Consider the following 26037-nt stretch of genomic DNA (forward strand, 5'->3'; position numbering starts at 1 on the left):
GACTAACAGTTAGGGAAGCTTCCATGCTCTGGTGTCTTTTACTCTTATTCTCGCTACCTCTATCTGAAGAGGAGGAGGAGGAGGACAATGATGAAGAGGAGGAAAAGGAGATAATAAAAAGATAGTCACTGAGAGTTGTGGAGTTGTGCAGAGGCTTGGTAACTGGTGGAAAAAAAAAACAGAATTTATGTCAGTTTTAGAAGGGCAAAGAGATTCAGTTTAAGTGAATTTAAGATAGTATCTCATAATCATTTTATTTTCCTAACTTTCTTTTTCTTTTAGGAATTTAACATTTTTATTGTAAATCTTTTCCACGAAGCTCCTAGAGCTGATGACTTAGTTTTTAGTTACCTACAAGTTGAAATTTTTGTAGTGGAACCTGGCTACCTTGTAATGTCTTTCTTTTTTTTTTTTTTTTAATATGGAACGCTTCATGAATTTGCGTGTCATCCTTGCGCAGGGGCCGTGCTAATCTTCTCTGTATCGTTCCAATTTTAGTATATGTGCTGCCGAAGCGAGCACTGTAATATCTGTCTTTCCCCCTTCAACTTGCTGCTTCTTTTTGTGAAATATTTTTGTATGATCATTAATTAATTAATTAATTAATTAATTTGCTTCCAGAGTTATCTCTGGGGCTCGGTTTCTGCCCTACAAATCCACTGCTCCTAGAAGCTACTTTTTCCCCTTTTGTTGCCTTTGTTGTTTATCATTGTTGTTATATTATTGTTGCTGTTACTGCTGTTGTTGTTGTTGTTGGACAGGCCAAAGAGAGGAGGGGAAGACAGAGAGGGGGAGAGAAAGATAGACACCTGCAGACGTGCTTCACCTCCTGTGAAGTGACCATCCTGCAGGTGGGGAGCCGGGGACTTGAGCCAGGATCCTTACGCCAGTCCTTGTGCTTCTCATCATGTGCGCTTAACCCACTGCTCTACTGCCCAGCTTATTTATTTATTTATTATCTTTACTTATTCATTGGATAGAAACAACCAGAAATTGAGAGGAATGGGGGAGATAGAGAGGGAGAGAGACACCTGAAGCCTAGTTTCACCACTTGTGAAACTTTCCCCCTCCAGGTGGGGACTAAGGGCTTGAACCGGTGTCCTTACACATTGTAACACATGAGTTCAACCAGGTACGCCACCACCCAGGCCCTATTTATTTATTTTTTACCAGAGCATTGCAAAAGCTCTGGTTTATGGTGGTACTGGGGAGTGACTATGGGACCTTTGGTGCCTTGGGCATGAATGGCTCTTTGCATAACCATTGCGCTGTCTCCCCAGCCCCCTTTCTTTCTTTCTTTCTTTCTTTCTTTCTTTCTTTCTTTCTTTCAATACAATTCTTTTTTTAATATTTATTTATTTGCCCTTTTGTTGCCCTTGTTTTATTGCAGTTATTATTGTTGTTGTTATTGATGTTGTAGTTGTTGGATAAGATAGAGAAAAATGGAAAGAGGAGGGGAAGACAAAGAGGGGGAGAGAAAGATAGACACCTGTAGACCTGTTGGCTCACTGCATGTGAAGCAACTCCCCTGCACGTGTGGGAGCTGGAGGCTCAAACTGGGATCCTTACTCTGGTTGGGGGGCTCGAGCTGGGATCCTTACTCTGGTCCTTGTGCTTTGCATCAGGTACACTTAACCCGCTGCGTTACCAATCGACCCCCCCCCAAGCCCTTTTCTAGAAGTATTTTACAGTAAATTACAGAAAGCTTGATACTCTATCATTAACATCTCCACATGCATCACTAAAAATGGATCATTTTCTTATCAAGCAAAATCTTGATATCACATTAGATGTGATGAAGTTAACAATAATTCTCATTTAGCACTTGACTTCCAGTCAATATTCAAATTTCCCCTTGTGTTCCCATCTTTATGTCTAAACAAGGATCCAATGCAAATCTTGCATTGCATCTGAGTGACATAAAATACAAATTTCTTTTAATTTGTAACAATCCTTTAAAAAGAATCTTAATCTACAAGTCTTTGTTTCTATTGCAGGTCCTAAAAAGTTTGGCTAAAGTCTTTATTAACACAAACAAAACACCTTCAATGATTTGCCTTCTCCAAGCTTGTGGGATTATTAGCTTATTCCTTCATTCCTGTGAACTGGAAGTTAAATGTGTGTAAAATTAGCTTCTAGTTAAAAAAATTTAAAAAAAAAATTAGTAAGAGCTGATGGTATTTCATGCTAAGATTATAGCAGGAGGGGACCAGGCGGCAGCACAGCAGGTTAAGTGCACATGGTGAGAAGCATAAAGACCTGCAGAAGGCTCTGGGTTAGAGCTCCCGGGGGGGCCCCCACCTGCAGGGGGGTCACTTCACAAGGGTGAAGCAGGTTGGCAGGTGTCTGTCTTCCCCATCTCTCTTGATTTTTCTCTGTTCTATCCAACAACAGCAATGCTAATAACAACAACAAGGGTAACAAAATGGGGAAAATGGCCTCCAGGAGCAGTGGATTCATAGTGCAGGCACCGAGCCCATTAATGAGCCTGGAGGGAAAAAAAAAAAGATTATAGCAGGAGACAATCTCTGTTCCAGTCATAGATAATTTCTCTGTTACTCTGAGTCATAGCTTTCTCCCTTAAAAGTGAGGGTAACGACATTTCTAGATTTTTTTTTTTATTGTTGTAGTTATTATTGATGTCATTGTTGTTGGATAGGACAGAGAGAAATGGAGAGAGGAGGGGAAGACAGAGAGGGGGAGAGAAAGACAGACACCTGCAGAGCAGCTTCACTGCCTCTGAAGCGACTCCCCTGCAGGTGGGGAGCCAGGGGCTCGAACCGGGATCCTTCCGCTGGTCCTTGTGCTTAGCGCCACCTGCGCTTAACCCGCTGCGCTACGGCCCGACACCCATTTCTAGATTTTTTTTTTTTTTTGCCTCCAGGGTTATTGCTTGGGCTCAGTGCCTGCACTACAAATCCACTGCTCCTGGAGGCCATTTTTCCCATTTTTGTTGCCATTGTTGTTGGATAGGACAGAGAAACATTGAGAGAGGAGGGGAAGACAGAGGGGGAGAGAAAGATACCTGCAAACCTGTTTCACACCTGCAAACCTGTTTCACCTCTGCATGGGCTGGAACCCATATCCTTAGGATCCTTAGGCGGGTCCTTGCGCTTCACACCAGGTGCGCTTAGCCTGCTGTGCTACCATCCAGCCCCCTTGGACTGTCTTCTTAACTGCTTTCAGAAGTATTTAGATTCCCATGGACCGTGAAATTAAGATTGTTAAGTAAAATAAAACACAATCCTCCCCCAAATCCACAGATATCCAAATTGCCAAACACTTATTTAAATGGTAGTGGTGGAATAAACGGTTTTGATAATTACACAATGGTTACATTTGTCAAAAGTCTAGGAACTGTACTCTGGAAAATGATGAATTTTACTGTATTAAATTATAACTAAATAAGTCTGACTTAAAAAATGAGTTGTTTTTTTTTTTTACATATTTTTCCTTTATTGGGGGATTAATGGTTTACAGTTGGCGATAAAATACAGTAGTTTGTACATATGTAACATTTCTCAGTTTTCCACATAATCTAACCCCTCACCTAGGTCCTCCTTAACTCTCATGTTTCAGGACCTGAACACCCAGAGTCCTGCACATTGGTGCAATACACCAAAAAAGATGAGCTTTATCTTTCCCCATTTTTATTACATTTGTTTGTTGTATTTGTATTATTGTATAATTTCTGTTTTGTTCCACTGGTGCTTTGAAATATGTATTGTAGTAATTGATACTTAAATATATTATTTTGTATAGCAAGAGACTACATTGGCCTCCATTTGTATATTTTGTGGGTTTTGTTGTTGTTGCTTCTGTAAATGATTACCTTGGGATTGTATGACTGGAGAATATTATCTAAAATTTTCTTTTTTCAATCTTTCTTTCTTTCAATTGCCACCAGGGTCATTGCTTGGTGCCTGCTTGACCCCAGGGGATTGGTGCCTGCTTGACAAATCCACTGCTTCTTATAGCCATTTCTTTTCTTTTTAATTAGATTGAACAGAGAGAGACTGGGAGGGGAGGGAAAGGTAAAGAGGGAGAGAGAAGATAGACACCTACAATATCTGCTTCACTGCTTGGTTTATGAAGCTTCCTTCCTGCAAGCAGGGAGCAGGGCCTTGAGTCCAGGTCCTCAGCATGGAATGTGTGTTCTTAACCAGGTGTGCCACTGCCTGGCCCCCATCTACATTTTTCTACATCAGCAATCCTAAAGTTTTGCTTTTGATATCTTTCACTACTGCTTCGTAATTTTCCCTTGCATGTGATATTTCTTCAGATTATGAGACAGATGTGCTGCCCACTACACAAAAGGGCTCTTCATGTACTATTTCTTAATTCAGTTGGTTAAAAAGCAAATTTTTAGGAAGATGATTTCTTTTCCCTGTATTGAATTTTTTTAAATAAATAAAAAGCTGTACATACTTCATTTACACAAGTTGATGACTTTGGAAATAAGTATACAGCAGTGAAGCCATCACCACAATCAATATCATTAGCATATTCGTCAACTTCTAAGTTTCCCTCAGTCCCATTTTGTAACTTTTTGCTTCAATGTGTTATATACATTTCATGTTACTACCTTTACTTATGTGTAGAATTATTTTAACTTTTGGTTGAAATAATATTGCATCATAACATTGTATGTTTCTGGTGTGCACCACTAAAAACCTGTTTGTATGTATACTATATTTAATTTACCACTTAAAATCCAATTCTATCTTTCACTATACAATTGACCTCTTTCTCTTTTAGTAACCACAAACTAGTCTTATAGTCCTTGAAGGAAAGGAATTGATTTTGTGGCATCCTACATATAAGTATGCACATTACCACTGTGAGCTAAACCTCTGTCCCCTTTAGAGTTTATTTTTGCTTTATTTAATTCATTTTATAGTGTTTGTCTCTCACCTGACTTATTCACAAAACATACTACTCTAGGCTGATCCATTTTGTTGTAAATGGCAGGATCTCATTTTCTTTTTAAGAGCCAAGTAATATGCCATTGTGTGTTTTATCTTTTGTAATAACACGGAACCCGAGACCTATCCTCTTAGATTAAAATGCAAAATATATCGTATGGTAAACTATGGGCAGTACTACTGTGTACAGTAAACATCTAGGGCTTACTTAGCTTGCATAAATCTATCTTTCTTTTATTTAAAAGGTGTCTATTCCTTCTTGAAGCAGTACCTACAGTAGTGGAATCCCCTCATTTCAACTTGCATAACATTTTTGTTGTTGCTGCTTATGTAAATTATTGTATTTTCCAGCAGCATTTATCTTTGGATCTACAAATTGTACCTCCCAAACTTATGTTGTTTTTTTTTAAGTTATTTATTTATTTTGATATAGATGGAGAGAGAGAAAGATACAGCAGAGCACTGCTCAGCTCTGGCTTATGGTTGTACGGGGGGACTGAACCTGGGACTTTGGAGTCTCAGGCTTGCATAACCATTATGCTATCTAGCCCCGCCATATGTTCGCCGTATGGTCTTAAACAACTGTCTACATGCTTAAACCTTTCTTTGTCCCCCCCCCACTCCCCCACGAAACCTTTATATGCATTAAAAATAGCTATTAATTTAAACTAAAATTTAGGTTTTTTTTTTAAGATTTCTTTTTTTTCTGTATCATTTAAAAAAATTTATTTATAAAAAGGAAACACTGACAAAACCATAGGATAAGAGGGGTACAACTCCACACAATTCCCACCACCAGAACTCTGTATCCCACCCTGCTCCCTTGATAGCTTTCCTATTCTTTAACCCTCTGGGAGTATAAACCCAAGGTCATTGTGGGATGCAGAAGGTTGAAGGTCTGGCTTCCGTAATTCCTTTCCGCTGAACATGGGCTTTGACAGGTCGATCCATACTCTCAGCCTGTCTCTCTCTTTCCCGGGGGGGGGGGGGGGCAGGGTTCTGGGGAGTTGGAGCTCCAGGACACATTGGTAGGGTTGTCTGTCCAGGAAAGTCTGGTTGGCATCTGGAACCTGGTGGCTGAAAAGAGAGTTAACATATAAAGTCAAACAAATTGTTGACCAATCATAAACCTAAAAGCTGGAACAGTGCAGATGAAGAGTTGGGGGGGGTCTCCGTTTTGTGGATAGCCAGTAGGCATATTTTAGTTATATTCCAAAGGGCCTGTGGCTATACTAGTTTTTTAAAAATATTTATTTATTTATTCATTCCCTTTTGTTGCCCTTGCTGTTTTGTTATTGTTATTGTTGTTGGATAGGACAGAGAGAAATAGAGAGAGGAGGGGAAGACAGAGAGGGGGAGAGAAAGACAGACACCTGCAGACCTCCTTCATTGCCTGTTAAGCAACTTCCCTGCAGGTGTTGAGCCTGGGGCTTGAACCTGGATCCTTATGCCGGTCCTTATGCTTTGTGCCACCTGCACTTAACCCGCTATGCTACCGCCTGACTCCCCCCCCCCCTTTTTTTATTCTGTTTTCTTCCCCCACTGAGCCTGAAATCTGATATGCAGGTGGACCCAAGTTATTGCCTGGGGAGATGATATCATGGCTGGAAAAAGGCCCAGAAAGCTGGATCAGGGAAGAGAGTAGCTCCCAAATATGGGAAAGGGGTATAAATATTGTTGACTGTAGCTCCCAAATATGGGAAAGGGGTATAAATATTGTTGACTGTAACTCCCAAATATGGGAAAGGGGTATAAATATTGTTGACTGTAATCTCCATTGATTTGATCTGATCTGGAGCCCATATTCAGCTTAGGAGCCTATGTGACTTCTGCATCCCTGTAGATCTGAACTCACATTCTGTGGTCATGAGTAGGAATGTTCCAAGCTGCCCCAATTTCAGGACCCATCTTCCTCAGGTGTAACATAGAGTATATTGTCCATCCTCCCATTGGAGGATGGAACATTCTCTGCCTTTGTTGCTCCAAGTTGAGGGCAAGGTCCTAAGGGGTCTATTGTGTTGTTCCTGACAGAGATGACTGGTAATAATGGAGAGAGGGATTTATTCGAGGTCTAGGTCTATCATGTCTGTTTGGGAATTAAGATTTGTTTCTAGAAGCAACCAATAGCACAGCTATATACAAGATACTGGGTACTGTACAGCAAACCATAACAAAAGGACTTTTCAAAGTTAACCCAATTACCAAATAATGTGATGATAACATTAACTATCGATTGTCTTTTGGAACCCTAAGACATCAGGAACCTCAAATCTCCACTATAGAGCCTCTACTTCCCTGAGTCCTGGAACCCTTGGATAGGGCCCACTTTCCCATATGCCTCTCCCAATCCATATCAAATAATATTGCATCTGCCGATCACAACCTAATCAACACAACGATTGCCACCTCAGCATGCTTCACTTCAGACTGTGTCCAGAGACTTCACGTGTGGAATGACAACCCTTCAGCTTCATTACTCGGGTGAGACCTTTCCTTTCATAGTATACTCTAATTCCATCCCAGGTGGTTCACTTTCTAACAAAGTCCCAAAACCTAGATATAGACCAGGTCCCGTGAGATAGAGCATATGTTCACACGCATCCATAAACTACTGCAAAATATATACCTGAAAGCAGAAGTACACTAGAGTATGCAGTGAGTATCCCTCTAACACTTCCTCTCCACTATTCCAAGTTTTGGGTCCATGATTGCTCAACAATTTGTTTGGCTTTGTATGTTAACTCTCTTTTCAGTCACCAGGTTCCAGATGTCATCAGGATGCCGGCCAGGCTTCCCTGGACTGAAGACCCCACCAATGTGTCCTGGAGCTCTGCTTCCCCAGAGACCCACCCTATTAGGGAAAGAGAGAGGCAGACTGGGAGTATGGACCGACCAGTCAATGCCCATGTTCAGCGGGGAAGCAATTACAGAAGCCAGACCTTCCACCTTCTGCAACCCACAATGACCCTGGGTCCATGCTCCCAGAGGGATAGAGAGTGGGAAAGCTATCAGGGGAGGGGGTGGGATATGGAGATTGGGTGGTGGGAATTGTGTGGAGTGGTACCCCTCCTACCCTATGGTTTTGTTAATTAATCCTTTCTTAAATAAAAGAAAAAAAAAGATTTGTTTCTTATGAGAAAGGAGAGAGGAAGAGAGACATCAGCCACTGTTCAGCTTTGGTAGTGCCAGGGATTGAACTGCAGACTTTGGGACCTGGTGCATGCAAACTGGTATTCTAACAAGCTGAGCTATCTCCAGGGCTCTAGGTTATCTATGTATGTATTTATTTTTTCTAATCGTTTATTGTGAAAATAATAGTTTGTTGATACATTGGTACACTTTCTTATTTCCCAGAGATAGGTGTCTGCACACCACCAACTTAAGTCCTCCTTCACCACCATGCCCCTAGGTTAAATTTAAGTACAAGAAATTTAAACACATTCCATCACCCATCACTGATATGGGGATCAATGGGAAAAGAAAATTAATTGCATTGGGAAGTGCAGTGGGGGCTGGGGAGGTAGCATAGTGATTATGCAAAAAAGATTTTAATACCAAGGTCCCAAGTTCAATCCCCAGTACCATCATATGCCACAGCTGATTAGTACCCTGGCTTTTCAAAAACCGCGCAACCCAGGTTTGAATGAGGCTGCTTCAGTGCTGTGGTGTCTTTCACAGATTCTTGAGCACTCCCGTCCCAACCCTCCTCCCCCCAAAAAATGGGAGGAGGAAGAGGATGGCAGTGAGAGTAAATTTAAAAGACAAATAACATTTTATTGGGTGTAGAAAAAATACTTTTGACATTAGTGGACACCGGCCCCACCCGCTCCACCCCTTCATTCCAAAAGTCATGGAGGGCCCAGCAGGTCAGTTCCTCTGAACGCAGCCGGGCCCCGCCCCGCCTACCAACCCCCCCAAAAGGAGCCCTTAATTAGCATCCAGCCTGCGGGGAACTTGGCCTGCGCGACTTTAGTTCGCTCCGCGGCTCCCGGAAGCCAGCGCTGCGCGCGCAACCCTCACCCCGACTTCCCGGCGTGCCCCGGGCCCGCAGCGTGAGCGCCCACAATACGTAGTGACTCACGTGAGCTGCGCGGCCGTGGAGGCGCGAATTCGTGAGTTTGCGGGGTCGTGGCGCTCCGTGTGCAGCCCTGGGCCGGCCCCCGCCCCCGCGCTCTCCCCGCAGCCTGGAAGGAAGCGGGTTGTGGGAGTTAGGGTCCCAGCCCGACCTCTGGCTCCCACTTAGATCGGCCCCCGACCCCGAGACTCGCTGCTCCTCGCGGCCCGGGCTTGCCCTGCGCGGCTTCATCCCCCAGCTCTGGTGGGTCCCGCGGGCTCCAGTGTCAGATAAGACATATTTGCAAACATGTCCCGGATTGAAAAGATGAGCATCCTGGGCGTGCGGAGTTTTGGAATAGAGGACAAAGATAAGCAAATTATTTCTTTCTTCAGCCCCCTCACAATTTTGGTTGGACCCAATGGGGCGGGGAAGACGGTAAGTCTTAGGAGCGAGTAGCCGCCTGCGCTTCGCGGGGCTGCACCGGGGCGTCCTCGCGACCCCGCTCGTTGGGACCCCAGGGTGAGCCGGGGCTTCTCGGGCTCGGCATAGCCAGCGCCCCCATCTTGGCGACTTACTTACATGTTATAGGCAGTATAATCAGTGTGACCGAGGAAAGTGTCTTAAGCATCACAAGCGGGAACTAGCTTGATCAATAGGAAACACAAAGCGGGACTGAAATTGGAAGCCTCTTCTTTGTTAATTAAACCAGTTACCGACCTCGACATAAAGCCCTAGGGACTATTTAGGAATATGAATTAGACTCCTAGGAAAGCAAGTCATTATGAAAAGATCAGTAGCCCAGAGAGGAGTCTTAAGGATTTGAGAAAAGCACGTAGAACGAGCTCAGTGTAAAATGCCTGTTATCTTCTGCTGTTTGTGTAAAAAATGTTATTTAAGAACCTTGCATGGTATACTGGAAGAGGGGCCATTTACTAGATGTGTTACTGTGAACAAGAGTAACTCTAATACTCAGCGTCTCAGTTTCTCATCTGTAAAATGGAGATAAAAATGTTTTCTACAGTTTAGGATTAATGTGAGGATTAAATGATTAACATATGTAAAGGTGGCTAGTAAAGTGCCTGGCACTTGGTAAAATCTATGTAAATATAACTATGCCGCTCCCCTAATTTTTTTTTTCCACCAAGTTTATTATCCTTGGGGCTCAGTGCTCAAATCCATCGCTCCTGGTGGCCATTTTTTCTTTTTTTCTTTCTTTCTTTCTTTCTTTCTTTCTTTCTTTCTTTCATTTTTTTATGTTGGATAGGACAGAGAAACTGAGAGGGGAAGGGAAGACTGAGAATGATGGACATTTGCAGCCCAGCTTAACCATTCCTAAAGCATTCCTTCTGCAGGTGGTCCTCTTTGCATGCCACTCAGTGCACCACCACCTGCTCTCCCCTTTTTGATTTCAGTTTTATTGAGATTGGAATTTATTATGAAAAGATACAGTGTATGTCATGGAAATTTGATACTACTTGTGAAAGTATTCCCTCATGTTAATTAATATAAGTAGCTCACGTTTTATTTATCTTTTTGTGTATGAGAACAATTAAGTTGTACTCTCAGCAGATTTCAATTTTATAATAAAATTCTACCAGCTTTCAATTTTACAATAAAATTCTACCAGCTGTGGAAACCATTTCTTACATCAGCCATTGTTATTTTTCTAACTTCTGATTTGATATATATTTAGAGGATTTAATTAGTTTAGAGAATTTGGGCTGTAAATAGATTTTTCCCAAATAATAACTCTTTTTTTAGTTTTGTATTCCTCCTCTTCCTTTATGCTGCACAGGAAAATGAACCTAGGGCCTCATGCTTGTATGATACCACTGAGCAGCTTCCCTGGCCTGCCTGATTTTTTAATCCTGTATTATTTTTATGAAGAAGGAAGCAAAATGACAGGAGAGACACCACACTGTGGTTCCATCATCCATGGAATTCCCTGATGCCATCCGTGATACTTCATATGGTGCCACGGCTATAATTCATGACCTTATTCATGGAAGACTTGTGCTCTACAAGATTAGCTGTTTCCGTGCTCCATGAATTCCTTCTTAATAATTTGTCTCTCCTATGGACTTAAAGCAGTTATTCTTTAACAGTTACTATATTACAGATTTTCTAATGTCAAATTTTATCTGACTCTTGTCATTTGTAGTCTCTGGTATAGTAGTGTTTTTATAGTTAATTTACATTTTGTGGTAAACTTTTGCAGTTGTTTTATAATCAATGTAATTTTCTCTTCAGACCATCATTGAATGTCTAAAATATATTTGTACTGGAGATTTCCCTCCTGGAACCAAAGGAAACACATTTGTTCATGATCCCAAGGTAATGGCACTAGTAAAATTTTTTAATTTTATAATTATAAAAATGGCTAGGGGATAGGAGAGATAGCATAATGGTTATGCAAACAGACTCTCATGCCTGAGGCTCCAAAGTCCCAGGTTCAATCCCCTTTACCACAGTAAACCAGAGCTGAGCAGTGCTCTGGTGTTTCTCTGTGTATGTGTGTCTCTCTCTGCATCTCTCTCTAAAATAAAATAAAAAATAAATAATAAAAAGTTTTCATTAAAATAAACAAACAAATAAAAAAAATGATTAGGACCAGGGAGCAAACTCAGTGTTTGAGTATATGATTTGCATGTCCAAGGCCCTAAAGCCCTCAGGTTTAGTCTCTGACACCTCCATATGCTAGAGTTGAGTAGTACTCTGGCCTCTCTCATTGTCTATCCATAGAAACAAAGAAATTCTTTAAATATAAATATTTGTTATGTATGAGTGAGGTTTGTGTTTCTCATGATATGGACAGAGAAGCCATAGCACCGCTCTAATACAGGTGCTGGGGTTTGAGTAGGGAACCTCAAACATACAAGTTGAGTTACTTTCCCCAACCACAATTCATTTTAAAAATGGCAGTAGTTTATGCAGAAGACCTAGCAATGAATAAGTAAAAGAAGTCTAAAAGTCACAATCTAACCGTCCAGTGATAATCATTGTTGACATTTTTACGTATTTTTGCTACCTGCTTTTTTGCATAGCTCTAGTCTAGTCATACTTTTTTTTTATTCCAAGGTGTTTATTTTTCCACTTAATATTATTAAAAAGCCCCATGTCATTAAAAAAAAATCCATATATATGTATGTGTATAATATTTTAAGTCAAGGGCCTTCGTCAACCTAGCCCCTTCCATGTTTCAGGATGGTTGTATATATTTAAAATATATTCACATGTTTTTAACACATCAGTAGAATTTTACTAGTCTACTTATAAATCACATTTAGTGATAAATATGTTAATAGAGATGTACTTGTACTTTGTTATTTTTAATTGCTAAATAGTATTCCATTGAGTTTACAGTCTGGCTTATTTAACTTTTACTGATGCTATTTATGTTTTCTTGTTTTATATGATTTAAGATAAGTTTAGTTATGAATATGTTTTAATTTTTCTCTTGGAAACAGTCATATTCAGTATATCTACTAAGTTCTTTCTGTAATGACATTTTACTTCTGTTCTGTCACACTCCTGTTGGTAACCTTACTGTATACTTAATTGAGAAAGTAAGAAAAATAAGATGAAAAGTCACTCATATTCCCACCAGAAAGCCCAACCATTACCTTGCATAACTGTTTTCTCTCTTTTATTCAGGGTAAATTGTTTTGCCTAAAGGCCAGTGAACTCTTTTGAAATTGGATCTGATCAATTTTGTTTGTCATTTCAAGCATTTTCCCATTTTTGCACTTGAACCATACTTAGCTCTAACTATTGGTGGTGCCAGAGATTGAGCTGGGGACCTCTTGTGTGTTATATCTCCCTGGCCCAAGCATTTTCCTTTCACTTGTTCCTTTTCTCTCTTTATCAGATCATTCTCATTAGCTTATAAACTGAACAAAACTTCTCCCTTTGCTCCAAATTATCCTTTGGCTACTATGTCTTTTCTGTTACAGTTTGCAGCAAAATCCACAAGATTTGTATATACTCATTGTATTCATTTCATCACTTTACATATCCCCCCTCCCAATTAAAATTGCCCTTATAAGGTACAGCAATCTCCATGTTGGTAATTTTCTTTTTATTTGCCAGTAGTTATATAGTTTATTATTGTGTGCAAAGCAGAGTTTTCATGTTTATTTCCTATAGAAAGCAGAATACAAGATCAATAGAGAATAGTTAATGTACAATGATTATAACATTGCTAATTAAAATCACATATTTTTGGTGATGATGTACTTTTTTAAAAAATACAGATTTTTAGATATAAATCTTTCAAAGACTATCTTTGAATATTGAAGTGCCTATGCTATTTCAGATTTGAAGGACAATTTGTTAGTGACCTCAAAAACCAAGCCAGGCAGCCCTTTTGGAAGACTGTATGGACAGTCTTTAAACAAATAAAAATGGAATTATCTTATGGCCCAGCAGTACCAATCTTAGGCATTTATCCAGTGGACACGCAAAACACTAATTCAAAAAGACATGTTCATCCCTGTGTTCATAGCTGCATTATTTACAATAGCTAAAGAGTGGAAGCAGCCTAAATATTCACCAACAGATGACTGGCCAAAGAAGTCTTGGGACATTTACTCAATAGAATACTATTCTGCAATAAAAAAAAAAAAGTGATAATATGCTCTCTGGGACAAATTGGATGGTACTGGAAGTTTTTTTAGTTTTTAATTTTTATTTATAAAAAGGAAACAATGACAGAAAACATAGTATAAGGGGGATACAACTCCACACAATTCCGACCACTAGAACTCCTTATCCCATCCCTTCCTCTGATAGCTTTCCTATTCTTTAACCCTCTGGGAACTGGAAGTTTTTATGCTTAGTGAAATAAGTGAATAGGTGAAAGACAGCTAACAGATGGAATCTACTGAAACACATGAATAGGAAACAGAAGCAAACACGTTCTAAAACTTTGAGAGAAACTGGTGGTTAACTTTGGAAGGTGGGAAGATGAAGACAGACCTCTGGTGGTAGGTGTGGTTTGGAATTATACACTGTAACCTTACAATATTATAAGCCAGTGGAAATACTGTGGAAGGAAATCCATGTGTTTCCTCTTGAATTGTGCAGTTTTGGCAAGAGTTATAATTTTAGTCTCCTGTAATTCACTAATATCTTTAGATAGAATCTCTAATCTGGTCTGATGGTTATGTGACTTTGAACTTCCTGTCTCCAAAACAGTTCTCTAAAACTAACTCACCATTCGCTCAGGAATTAACTTTACAGAATTATGGTTATCCACATTGACTTATTCCCAGATAATTGGATCAAAATCAGCAGGAAGTTTCTGTAAAAGTTGTTTGATCTGTGCAAAGTTCTGTTCTGGTCATAGAAAGGGTAACATCAAGTTGCTGCAACTGTGTTTTTATACTGTTTCGTTCAAAATGGGCATATAGTGTTGTAGTTGGAACTCTTCTTGAAGTACCATTTGGAGAATAAAACATAAATTACATTTTGATCATTTGAAAATATTTTAGTATCTTTTACATTTACAGTGAGGGTCTGGTTTGTGATTTTTTTTTTTTTTTCCAACTGCTGTTGATGGCTTCAATTATCTGTTTGGTTTTTGTTGTTGAAAACTAAAGCCATAAGCCCGTCTTCATCTTTATTATTGGCCATACAACTATAATCTCTTGCTAGTTTGTTGCTATTGCTGCTGTATATTAAATGCTCCAAATCGCACTCCAGTTTCCAAACCAACACTTAAAACAGTAGTAGTTCAAAAAACCTTTGTGCTGAGTAGCACTGTAGAGTCCCTTGGTGCCCATGCTAGTTGGAGCAGAAAAGCACTATGCTGTCATAGATATGCCAAATCCCCCAGACCCAGGATTACTGTGGTGCCTGGTATTTCAGAGGAGGGATCCCAAAAGTTTTAACTGCATGTCACAGGACCGTGGGTGGCACTCCTGCAATGCTCAGTGTGCTCCATTGAATGACCAATGTTAAGAACTTCTCAGAAGATTTGATATAGTAAGTTAATCATCTGTCTTTCTCTCTCTTTTTTTTTTTTTAATTTCTTTAGTGGAGAATTAATGTTTTACATTCAACAGTAAATACAATAGTTTGTACATTCATAACATTTCTCAGTTTTCCATATAACAATACAACCCCCACTAGGTCCTCTGTCATCCTTCTTGGACCAGTATTGTTCGCTGCCCCCCCCCCCCCCGAGTCTTTTACTTTGGTGCAATACGCCAATTCCAGTTCAGGTTCTACTTGTGTTTTCTCTTCTGATCTTGTTTTTCAACTTCGGCCTGAGAGTGAGATCATCCCATATTCATCCTTCTGTTTCTAACTTATTTCACTTAACATGAATTTTTCAAGGTCCATCCAAGATCGGCTGAAAACGGTGAAGTCACCATTTTTTACAGCCGAGTAGTATTCCATTGTGTGTATATATACCACAACTTGCTCAGCCACTCATCTGTTGTTGGACACCTGGGCTGCTTCCAGGTTTTGACTATTACAAATTGTGCTGCTAAGAACATATGTGTACACAGATCATTTTGCATGGGTATGTTGAGTTTCTTAGGATATATCCCCAGGAGAGGAATTGCAGGATCATAGGGTAGGTCCATTTCTAGCCTTCTGAGAGTTTTCCAGACTGTTCTCCACAGAAGTTGGACCAATTTACATTCCCACCAGCAGTGCAGGAAGATTCCTTTGACCCCACAACGTCTCCAGCATTTGCTACTTTTACCTTTTCTGTTGTATGACAGTCTCACAGGAGTGAAGTGGTATCTCATTGCTGTCTTTATTTGCATTTCTCTGACAATCAAAGACTTGGAGCATTTTTTTTTTTATGTGTTTCTTGGCCTTTTGGATCTCTTCTGTAGTGAATATTATGTCCATGTTCTCCCTCCAATTTTAGGTGGGGTTGTTTTCTTGTTGAGATTGGCACGCTCTTTTTATAATCTGGCCTCTTGTCTGATGTATGGCATGTAAAGATCTTCTCCCATTCTTTGAGGGGTCTCTTGGTTTAGGAAGTGTTTTTTTTTGTTAACTGTACAGAAGTTTTTTCATTTTATGTAGTCCCATAGGTTTATGCTTGACTTAGTCTTCTTTGTAATTGGATTCGTTTCATTAAAGGTGTCTTTAAAATTTATGCGGAAAAGAGTTCTGCCAATATTTTCCTCTAAGTATCTGATAGTTTCTGTCCAAGTCCTTGACCCATGTGGAATTTACTTTTGTATTTGGTGAAATATAGTGGTTCAGTTTCATTCTTCTGCATGTTTCAACCCATTGTTTGCAACACCATTTGTTGAAGAGACTCTGCTTTCCCTATTTAATAGTCTGGGCATCTTTGTCAAAGATTAGATGTCCATATATGTGGGGGCTTACTTCCGGGGTCTCAGTTCTGTTCACTGGTCAGTGTGTCTATTCATGTTCCAGTACCAAGCAGTTTTGATGACACGGCCCTATAATACAATTTGAGATCTGGGAGTGTGATGCCTCTAGTTCTGTTCTGTCTTAAGATTGTTTTGGCAATTCTAGATCTTTTCTGGTGCCAGACAAACATTTGTAACATTTGTTCTATTCTAAAAAATGTGGTTCGGATGGGGATAGCATTAAATTTGTATATGGCTCTGGGTAGTAGTTTCATTTTGATGATGTTAATTCTTCCAACCCATGAACATGGACTATCTTTCCACTTCTTTGTGTCTTTTTCAATTTCCTTGAGTAGTGACTCATAATTTTCATTATACAAGTCTTTCACTTGTTTGGTTAGGTTTATTCCTAGATATTTTGTTGTTTTTGTTTCTATAGTAAAAGAAATTGATTTCTCAATTTCATGCTCTTCTAACTTTTGTTTGCATAGAGGAATGCCACTGACTTTTGAATGTTAGTTTTGTAGCCTGACACCTTAATGTATTGCCTGATGATTTCCAAAAGCTTCTTGCTGGATTCCTTAGGCTGTTCTATGTATACTATCATGTCATCTGCAAATAGGAAGAGTTTGACTTCTTCTCTTCCAATCTGTATCCCTTTAATTCCTTGCTCCTGCCTGATTGCTATGACAAGAACTTCAACACTATGTTGAATACTAATGGTGATAATAGGCAGCCCTGTCTAGTACCTGACCTGAGGGGAAATGCTTCCAGTTTTTTACCATTGAGTATGATGTTGGCTGTAGGTTTGCTATATATAGACTCCACTATCTTGAGGAATTTTACATCTATTCCCATTTTTTGTAGTGTTTTAATGATGAAGGGATGTTGTATTTTGTCAAAGGCTTTCTCTGCATCTATTGATATGACCGTCTGTTTTTGGTCTTCTTTTATTGATGTGGTGTATCATGTTGATTGATTTATGTATATTAAACCAACCTTGCATGCCTGGGATAAACCCCACTTGGTCATGATGAACAGTCTTTTTAATATACTGCTATATCCAGTTGGCTAAACTTCTGTTCAGTATTTTAGTATCTATATTCATGAGAGATATAGGTCTGTAGTTTTCTTTTTTGGTTTTGTCCTTGTCTGTTTTTGGTATTAAAGTGATGTTGGCTTCGTAGAAGCTGGAAGGGAGTATTCTAGTGTCTTCAATCTTCTGGAAGACTTAAAAGTAGAGGCATTAGTTCTTCTTTGAAGGTTATGTAGAATTCATTTGTAAAACCATCTGGTCCTAGACTTTTATTCTTGGGAAGGTTTTTGGTAACTGTTTCAATTTCATTAGCTGTGGTGGGCCTGTTCATGTTATCTAGTTCCTCTTTATTTAATTTTGTAAGTTTGTAGGTATCTAGGCAATCGTCCATTTCTTCCAGGTTCTCTAGCTTGGTGGCATATAGTTGTTCATAGAAGCCTCATATGTTATGTTGAATTTCTGCTGTGTCTGTTGTGATATCTCCTCCTTCATTTATGATCCAATTTATTTGGGTCTTCTCCCTTTTTTTTTTGTCAGTTTGTCGAAAGGCTTTTCGATTTTATTCACTCTTTCGAAGAACCAACATTTACTTTCGTTGATCTTTTGTATGGTTTTCTTATTTTCAATGTTATGTGTTTCTTCCCTAACTTTAGTGATTTCTGTCCTTCTGGTTTCTTTAGCGTTCCTTTGTTCTTCTTTTTCTAGGTCTTTAAGATGTGCAATCAGGTTGTTTATTTATGCTTTTTCTTGTTTCTTAATGTGTGCTTGTATGACTATGAACTTCCCTCTCAGTACTGCCTTAGCTGTGTCCCAAATATTTTGTGATTTCTGTCCTTCTGGTTTCTTTAGCGTTCCTTTGTTCTTCTTTTTCTAGGTCTTTAAGATGTGCAATCAGGTTGTTTATTTATGCTTTTTCTTGTTTCTTAATGTGTGCTTGTATGACTATGAACTTCCCTCTCAGTACTGCCTTAGCTGTGTCCCAAATATTTTGATAGCTTGTGTCTTCATTTTCGTTGGACTCTGGCAACATTTTGATTTCTTCCTTTATTTCCTCTTTGACCCAGTAGTTGTTAAGTTGTGTACTGTTGAGCTTCCACATTTTGGGACTGTTATTAATCTTTTATTGATTGTTAAGTGTTGGTTTAATTCCATTGTGGTCTGAGAAGATGTTTGGGATGATTTCAATGCTCTTGAATTTCCTGATGCTGTCTTTTTGGTCTAACATATGGTCTATCCTTGAGAATGCCCCATGGGGACTTGAGCAGAATGTGTATTCCAGTTTCTTGGGGTGAATGACTCTGAAAATGTCCAATAGTTCTATTTTATCTATCTCCTCATTTAGCTCCCTCAAATCTTTATTGATTTTCTGTCTGGAGGATCTGTCAAGTTGAGAGAGTAGGGTGTTGAAGTCCCCTCCTGTGACTGTGTTGCTGTTAATATATTGCTGTAGCTCTTTCAGTAGATATTTGATGTATTTAGATGGCTTCTCATTGAGTGCATAGATGTTAATACTTGTTAAGTCCTCTTGATTGACTGATCCACTGAGCATTAAGTAATGTCCATTCCTATCTTTTTAAATTTTATTTCTTTTAAAGTCTGTTATGTCAGATTTGAGAATAGCAGTACTGCCCTTTTTTGTGGGTCATTGGCTTGTATGGTTGTTTTCCATCCTTTCACTTTGAGTCTGTGTTTGTCTTGTTGAATTAGGTGGGTTTCCTGTAGACAGCATATTGTTTGGTTGTGTTTTTCCTACTCTGCTCATTTTAATAGGTGAATTCAGGCCATTGACATTTATTGATCTCAAAGATTGAAGCTTTTTTAATGAGATTCTTGTAGAGTTTTAGAGTGTTCTGATATATGGCCTATTTATGGTGGTCTGACTGTTTATAATAGGAGACCTTTCAGAACTTCTTTCAAGGCAGGCTTGGTGATAGTTGATTCTTTCAACTGTTGCTGTCTGAGAAGGTTTTGATGCCTCTATCTAGTCTGAACGACTGTGTAGCAGGACATAGTAGTCTTGGTTGAAAGCCTTTCTCGTTGAGCACTTGATAGATATCAGGCCATTCTCTTCTGGCCTGTTGTGTTTTTGTGGAGAAGTCTGCTACTAATGTTTTTTTTTATATTGTTATTGGTGTACATTTCTTTTTTTATTTATTTAAAAAAGGAGACATTAACAATACCGTAGGATAAGAGGGGTGTTGGTATGCTTCTAATTCTTCTAAAACCCCTTCTGTTTTATTGGTTTAATCCCCGCTGCTTAACACTGTATTCTATTTACATAACCACTGTTACCTAAGCACTGCCCTGCCTACAGGGCATTGGTTTAATCCCCACTGGTTCTATTTTGTTACCCTGTTCTGATACTGTTTTAGCTTGTTCAGCTAGTTGTGTTCTTAGCTCAGTTATTTCAGCTTTCAGCTCTCTTAATAACCTTGAGATAATTAGTGCTTTCTTCCAGGGTCTCATTTTTTGTTTCTGCATTTCTGATGAAAATTCTTTTAAACTCTTTACTCACTCCTGTGATTATTTCATTAACTAGTGTTTGGATGTTGACTTCATTATTTTGTGCTTCAACCTTTGGGGGGCTTTTAGCTGGACTCTTGTCCTGGTTAGTTTCTCCAATATTTCTTCTTGTTGGTTTAACCATTTTATCTAGTATGTTTTGAGGTCCCTCTCTCAGTACTTTTCAAATTGCTGATCCCTCTTGCCTGGATTGACTTGTGCCTAAGTAAGGTAATTAAAGAGTTCATAGTTGTGGGAATTGACAGTTGTTTCAATATTATTTTAATCCCTATGATGGAACTCACTGGCTTAAAAGCCTCTTTTCTTTTTCTTCCCTGTAGGTTATGGAAGCCTGAGGGCTTTTAAACTATAAGTAGGCTTTTTAGCTTAATGATTGACTCAGGTGATTTGGTGGTTTCCTGAAGTCATTTTAGTCCTGTCTTGTTGTGGTCCCAGGTGGTCTCCTTTGGTATTCTTAGTTGACCAGGTAGAAGAAAGGAGAGAAACACAGCTGCTGCTCCGTAGCCCTGCCTACTGTAGTCTCTTCTATTACTGTTTTCTAAGCAGCTATTTGTATGCCAGAGGTCACAGGTTCAAATTCTTTGCACCACCTGATGCTGGAGCTGAGCAGAGTGCTCTGATCATCTCTCTTCTCTCTCAATGAATAAAGAAATCCAAAAAAATCATTATAAAACTCTTTAGTATATTACGCCTTTAATGCAGTATTTTGGACTTCAGCTTTTTATGTTGTAGCTCCTGATAATAAAAGCGTCAACGAGGTGCCTGGCATCTTAAATGACCTTGTACAAAGCCCTGTTGGAGGTGCGAACCTCCACCTTCATGTTTTGTTTTTTTTTCTTTTTCTTTACTTTTACATACTCTCTTAACTTCCATGATACAATAATTGTATGGACTACTTTTTTCTTTCTTTTTTATTTTATTTTATTTATTTTATTTTATTTTATTTATTTATTCCCTTTTGTTGCCCTTGTTGTTTTATTGTTGTAGTTATTATTGTTGTTGTCGTCGTTGTTGGATAGGACAGAGAGAAATGGAGAGAGGAGGGGAAACAGAGAGGAGGAGAGAAAGATAGACACCTGCAGACCTGCTTCACTGCCTGTGAAGTGACTCCCCTGCAGGTGGGGAGCCGGGGGCTCGAACCAGGATCCTTCTGCCGGTCCTTGTGCTTTGCGCCACCTGTGCTTAACGCTGCGCTACAGCGTGACTCCCTTCTTTCTTTTTTTAATATTCATTTATTTATTTTCCTTTTTGTTGCTCTTGTTTTTATTGCTGTTGGAGTTATTATTGTTGATCTCATCATTGTTGGATAGGACAGAGAGAAATGGAGAGAGGAGGGGAAGACAGATGGGGGAGAAAGACAACTGCAGACCTGATTCACTGCTTGTGAAGTGACTCCCCTGAAGGTGGGGAGCTGGGGGCTTGAACCGGGATCTTTACGCCGGACCCTGCACTTTGCGCCACCTGCGCTTAAACCACTGTGCTACCGCCCAACTACTTTTTTCTTTTTAAACTGGTCATACATCTTCTCCTTTAATGAATCTATCTACTGTTGCTGGACTCTTGCCATTATTTTTCATGACTTTATGTACTAGTTAATTGTTGATGGCCTAAGTTTGTATATATAGTTCCAACTTCTTTGTTAAGCTCTTGACATGTTCAAAACAAAACTCTTAGCTCCCTGTCTCTTCCAGCACCCTCACATTCACAAACCTGTTAGTACCACAATTCTTCAGTTTAATAAATGATGTCATCCACAACTGGCATGTACTAAAACCTATATATCATTTTGATTTCTTCATCTGCCCTGTTTTCATAAGCAATTCTTAGCTACTTTTCTAAACTGTGCCCCTAATTTGTCCATTCCATTTCACTTCCTTCCTAATCCAAGCTGCTATCTTCTTCTCTTTATTGTTGTAATCTCCAGACTTGTTATCTTGCCCTGATTTTTGAAGTTCTTGTTTTTCACCAGAGCTATTCCCTTCCCAATAAACTATCTCACAGACCCAGAGCTATCTTTTACTCATTTAATCAAAAGTGTGTCATTCAGTATCTGGAAGAAGTACTTTCCTGTCAGTTAAGGATATAGGAACATGCTCAGTGTATTCAAGAAATTAAAGGAAGAACAAAATGGCAAGAAGAATGGTAGAAAATTCTTCACAGAATTAGAAAAAAGTAGATTCTGCTGGAGTCTATTCTCGATTCTATCCTTGCATTTTATTCTTTTTTTAAAAATTTTAATTCTTTATGTCTGTAGACCATGGTATCTCTTTTTAGAAAACTGTATTTAGTTCTTTGGCCCATATTGGCAGTTTTTAACGAGGTCAGAATGGTAGAAAAGGTAAGAGAAATATTTTGATTGATGCTGTATTTTGAAGAAAGAAAGGAGAACCAACATATCAGTTAATAATGTGGATAGTGGTGTGTGAGAGAAGTGGAGACATCCAACATAACTTGGGTTTTTTACTTTAGCAACTAGATTAAAATCTTTTAAATTATTATTTATTTTCTCTTTTGTTGCCTTGTTTTATTGTTGTTGTAGTTATTGTTGTTGTTGTTGGATAGGACAGAGAGAAATGGAGAGAGGGGGAGAGAAAAAGAGACACCTGTAGACCTGCTTCCACCTGTGAAGTGACTCCTATGTAGGTGGGGAGCCAGGGCTTGAACCGGGATCCTTATGCAGGTCCTTGTGTTTCATTCCATGTGTTCTTAACCCACTGTGCTACTCACCGACCCCCGATAAAAATGGTTTGTCATTGTAATGGAGAAACTCTGGGAAAGGAGATGAGATTCTGGTTTAAATATATAAAATTGGGCTGTCCAAAGAATTGTTTAGAGAGCAAGTAGTCCTATCCAGCAGATAGCTAGAAAAAAAATCATTGAGATATACAATTAGTCATAATTAGTTTTGAAACCTGATGAGATTACATAGACAGTGAATATAGAACAGACATCCAAAAGCTGAATCTAAAGCACATTAAAATTTAGAAATGTGAACAGGGAGCAGTGGCCAGCAAAAGACAGTAAAAGAACAGTAAAGTAAAGGAAATTAGGGGAATGGTGATTTCTTGAAAGACGGGAATACAGGAGTTACAAGGAAGGAGTTGGGGGCGGGGTGTAGATAGCATAATGGTTATGGGAAAAGATTCAGTGCCTGAGGCTCCAAAGTCCCAGGTTCAATTCCCCCCCCCCCCAAATCGCCACCGTAAGCCAGAGCTGAGCAATACTCTGGTCAAAAGAAAGTTGTTACCATCTTTGTCAGTTTGTATTGGTAGCTCATGCAAATGGAAGATTTGGGCATGTGTAGACTGTTGTTGATCTTGACAAAACCAATTTCAGTAATATTAGAAAAACAAGATGTAAGAGTGCCAGGCTATTGTGGGGGTTTCTCTTCCCGGGAGAGTACTCTGGGTTGGAGAGATCGCAACCGGAGTTAACCTGGGCTGCTACTCACTCAGTGACACGAGAGAGACAACCCAAGGACAGAGTTGGTGGTGGGAAGGCGATTCAATTCTTTATTGATCAGAAAGCCAAGGCTTTTAAGAGTTGGACCTGGAAGCAGCAAGTCAGAAACGGAAATGGCTTGACATGGTTTGGAAAGGGGTGGAGAAAGGCAAAAGAGTTGGGAAAGGTAGGAACTTCCTTAGCAACTGTTGCGAGGGTTTTAACTGGTAGGATTAATAATACCCTGCAGGCAGGGAGGGTCTTGAGGGTAGAAAGAAGATAGACCAAAGGAATGGAATGGGTGGGGATCTTTCAGGCAAAACAATGATTATGTAGATAATAAGGAAGCAGGCCATAGTATCAGGAATGCAGGGTGCTTTGTGAGGCAGGGCGTCTGATAAGACCAGGCAAACCTTGAGGGGTTTTGTTCCTCCTTGTTCAACCTCTCAGTAGAGAGAGAGAGACTGACAGGATAGATGGAACTGGGATCCTTATGCCTGTCCTTGCACTTTGCACCATGTGCACTCAACCCACTGTGCTACCGCCCAACTCCCAAATTATAATTTCTTATAATTTTCTAGGACCCACACTGACTGTTGTCAAGATAGCATCATTTTTCTGTATTTACCTTCAAAGGTTGCTCAAGAAACAGATGTTAGAGCCCAAATTCGTCTGCAATTTCGTGATGTTAATGGAGAACTTGTGGCTGTGCAGAGATCTATGGTGTGTACTCAGAAAAGCAAAAAGACAGAATTTAAAACCCTGGAAGGAGTCATTACTAGAACAAAGTAAGTACTTATTTTATTTTTTACATTCATTCATTTTCTCTTTTTTTTTTTTTTTTTCCATTTTCCCTTTTTGTTGCCCTTATTATTTTATTGTTGTCATCATTGTTGGATGGGACAGAGAGAATGGAGAGATGGGGAGAGAAAGACAGACACCTGCAGACCTGCTTCACCACTTGTGAAGCGACTCCCTTTCAAGTGGGGAGCCAGGGACTTGAACTGGTATCCTTACGCTGGTCCTTGTGCTTTGCGCCACTCCTGCCTGACTCCCTCATTTTCTCTCTTAATAGTGATTTACAAAATTATGATAGGGGAATAATTCCACACCATTCCTACCACCAGAGTTCTGTGTCCCCATCTGCCTCCAGCAGAAACTGCAGTGGTTCTCTCAAAGTCACAGATATGGGTTGACTTCATATCTACAGCTACCTTTCTCTCTCTCTCTCTGTCTCTCTCTCTCTCACTCTCACTCTCACTCTTACTCTCTTTGTGTATGTATATATACACTTTTTATTTTTTACCAGACCACTGATCAGCTCTGGCTTATGGTGGTGTGGGGGATTGAACCTGTGACTCTGGAGCCTCAGCATGATAGTCTGTTTGCATAACCATTATGCTATCTATCCCCACCCCATATACTTTTTTTTTTGCCCATTTTTTCTACAGCCCTGCCTTCACTTGCTTTCTAAGTCATACCTATACCTACCTATTACTACTTTCAAGTGTGCTTCCTTTTCCTCCTTCTCTCTTAGATTAGTGAAACCACGCCTGACTTCCTCAGGTGTTTTCCAGATTTGCATCCCTTTCAGTGATGGTATAAAAAACAAAGATTCTTGGTGACAAACACCAGGAATTGAGGTCCAGAGCCCTTTGGTCATTTTCCCCTATCATTTCCCCCCTCTTGGGGTATGGGAGAAATTCTTCTTAGGGTGCAGAACGGAGTTCTGGCTTATGTAATTGTTTCTCTGTAGGGAAATTGTGAGGATGTGGTTGAGCTTGGCAAGGTTTGACTTGAGGGGACATCCATCCTGTCAGTCTCTCTCTCTACTGAGAGGTCGAGCGAGGAGGGACAAGAGCCCCCCAAGGTTTGCCTGGTCTTATCAGACGCCCTGCCTCACAAAGCACCCTGCATTCCTGATACTATGGCCTGCTTCCTTATTATCTACATAATCATTGTTTTGCCTGAAAGATCCCCACCCATTCCATTCCTTTGGTCTATCTTCTTTCTACCCTCAAGACCCTCCCTGCCTGCAGGGTATTATTAATCCTACCAGTTAAAACCCTCGCAACAGTTGCTAAGGAAGTTCCTACCTTTCCCAACTCTTTTGCCTTTCTCCACCTCTTTCCAAACCATGTCAAGCCATTTCCGTTTCTGACTTGCTGCTTCCAGGTCCAACTCTTAAAAGCCTTGGCTTTCTGATCAATAAAGAATTGAATCGCCTTCCCACCACCAACTCTGTCCTTGGGTTGTCTCTCTCGTGTCACTGAGTGAGTAGCAGCCCAGGCTAGCTCCGGTTGCGATCTCTCCAACCCAGAGAGTATGCACCCAAGAAGAGGTACCTCCACGCTAGCCCGGCATTTCTCATCTGGACATGGATGTTGGCAGGTTGATCCATACCCCCAATTTCTATCTTTATTTAGTAAAATAGAGCTCTGGAGAAGTGAAGAACTGGGACTTGTTGGCTAGGTCATCTGGCCAGGGAGGTTAGGATAGAATCATAGTAGCATCTGCAACTTGCTGGCTGAAAGGTATTAAGTGGGGCAAAATGTTTACTAATCAGGAACCAAAGTGTAGGAATAGAGCAGGTGAAAATAGGGACTCAAAGGTGGAAAAAAGCCAGCATGTCTATTTTAGAGGCCCATGATATTCCCTACTTTTACACATACAACCTCATTCACTATCAAGATTTTATTTATTTTTTATATA

The 26037-nt window shown here is 39.8% G+C and overlaps 1 protein-coding gene, 1 non-coding gene and 1 pseudogene across 2 annotated transcripts in view; 1 reads left to right on the forward strand and 2 right to left on the reverse strand.

The window, feature by feature from the left end:
• Positions 1-415: 415 nt before the first annotated feature.
• On the reverse strand, positions 416-522 carry LOC132537149 (U6 spliceosomal RNA). The gene has a single exon (XR_009548612.1). It is a non-coding gene; the product is annotated as a U6 spliceosomal RNA (small nuclear RNA).
• Positions 523-8991: 8469 nt separating this feature from the next.
• Positions 8992-26037, forward strand: part of RAD50 (RAD50 double strand break repair protein) — an 80511-nt gene continuing 63465 nt past the window's right edge. Inside the window, exons 1-3 of the mRNA XM_007519924.3 lie at positions 8992-9417; positions 11233-11316; positions 23962-24113. Coding sequence (XP_007519986.1) covers positions 9289-9417; positions 11233-11316; positions 23962-24113 — 365 coding nt within the window. The 5' untranslated portion in view covers positions 8992-9288. The remainder of the gene's footprint in view (positions 9418-11232; positions 11317-23961; positions 24114-26037) is intronic.
• Positions 14000-15385, reverse strand: LOC132536881 (nuclear pore complex protein Nup54-like; annotated as a pseudogene).

Source organism: Erinaceus europaeus, chromosome 2 (genome assembly GCF_950295315.1).
Source record: "Erinaceus europaeus chromosome 2, mEriEur2.1, whole genome shotgun sequence".
Classification (NCBI taxonomy): Eukaryota; Metazoa; Chordata; class Mammalia; order Eulipotyphla; family Erinaceidae; genus Erinaceus; species Erinaceus europaeus.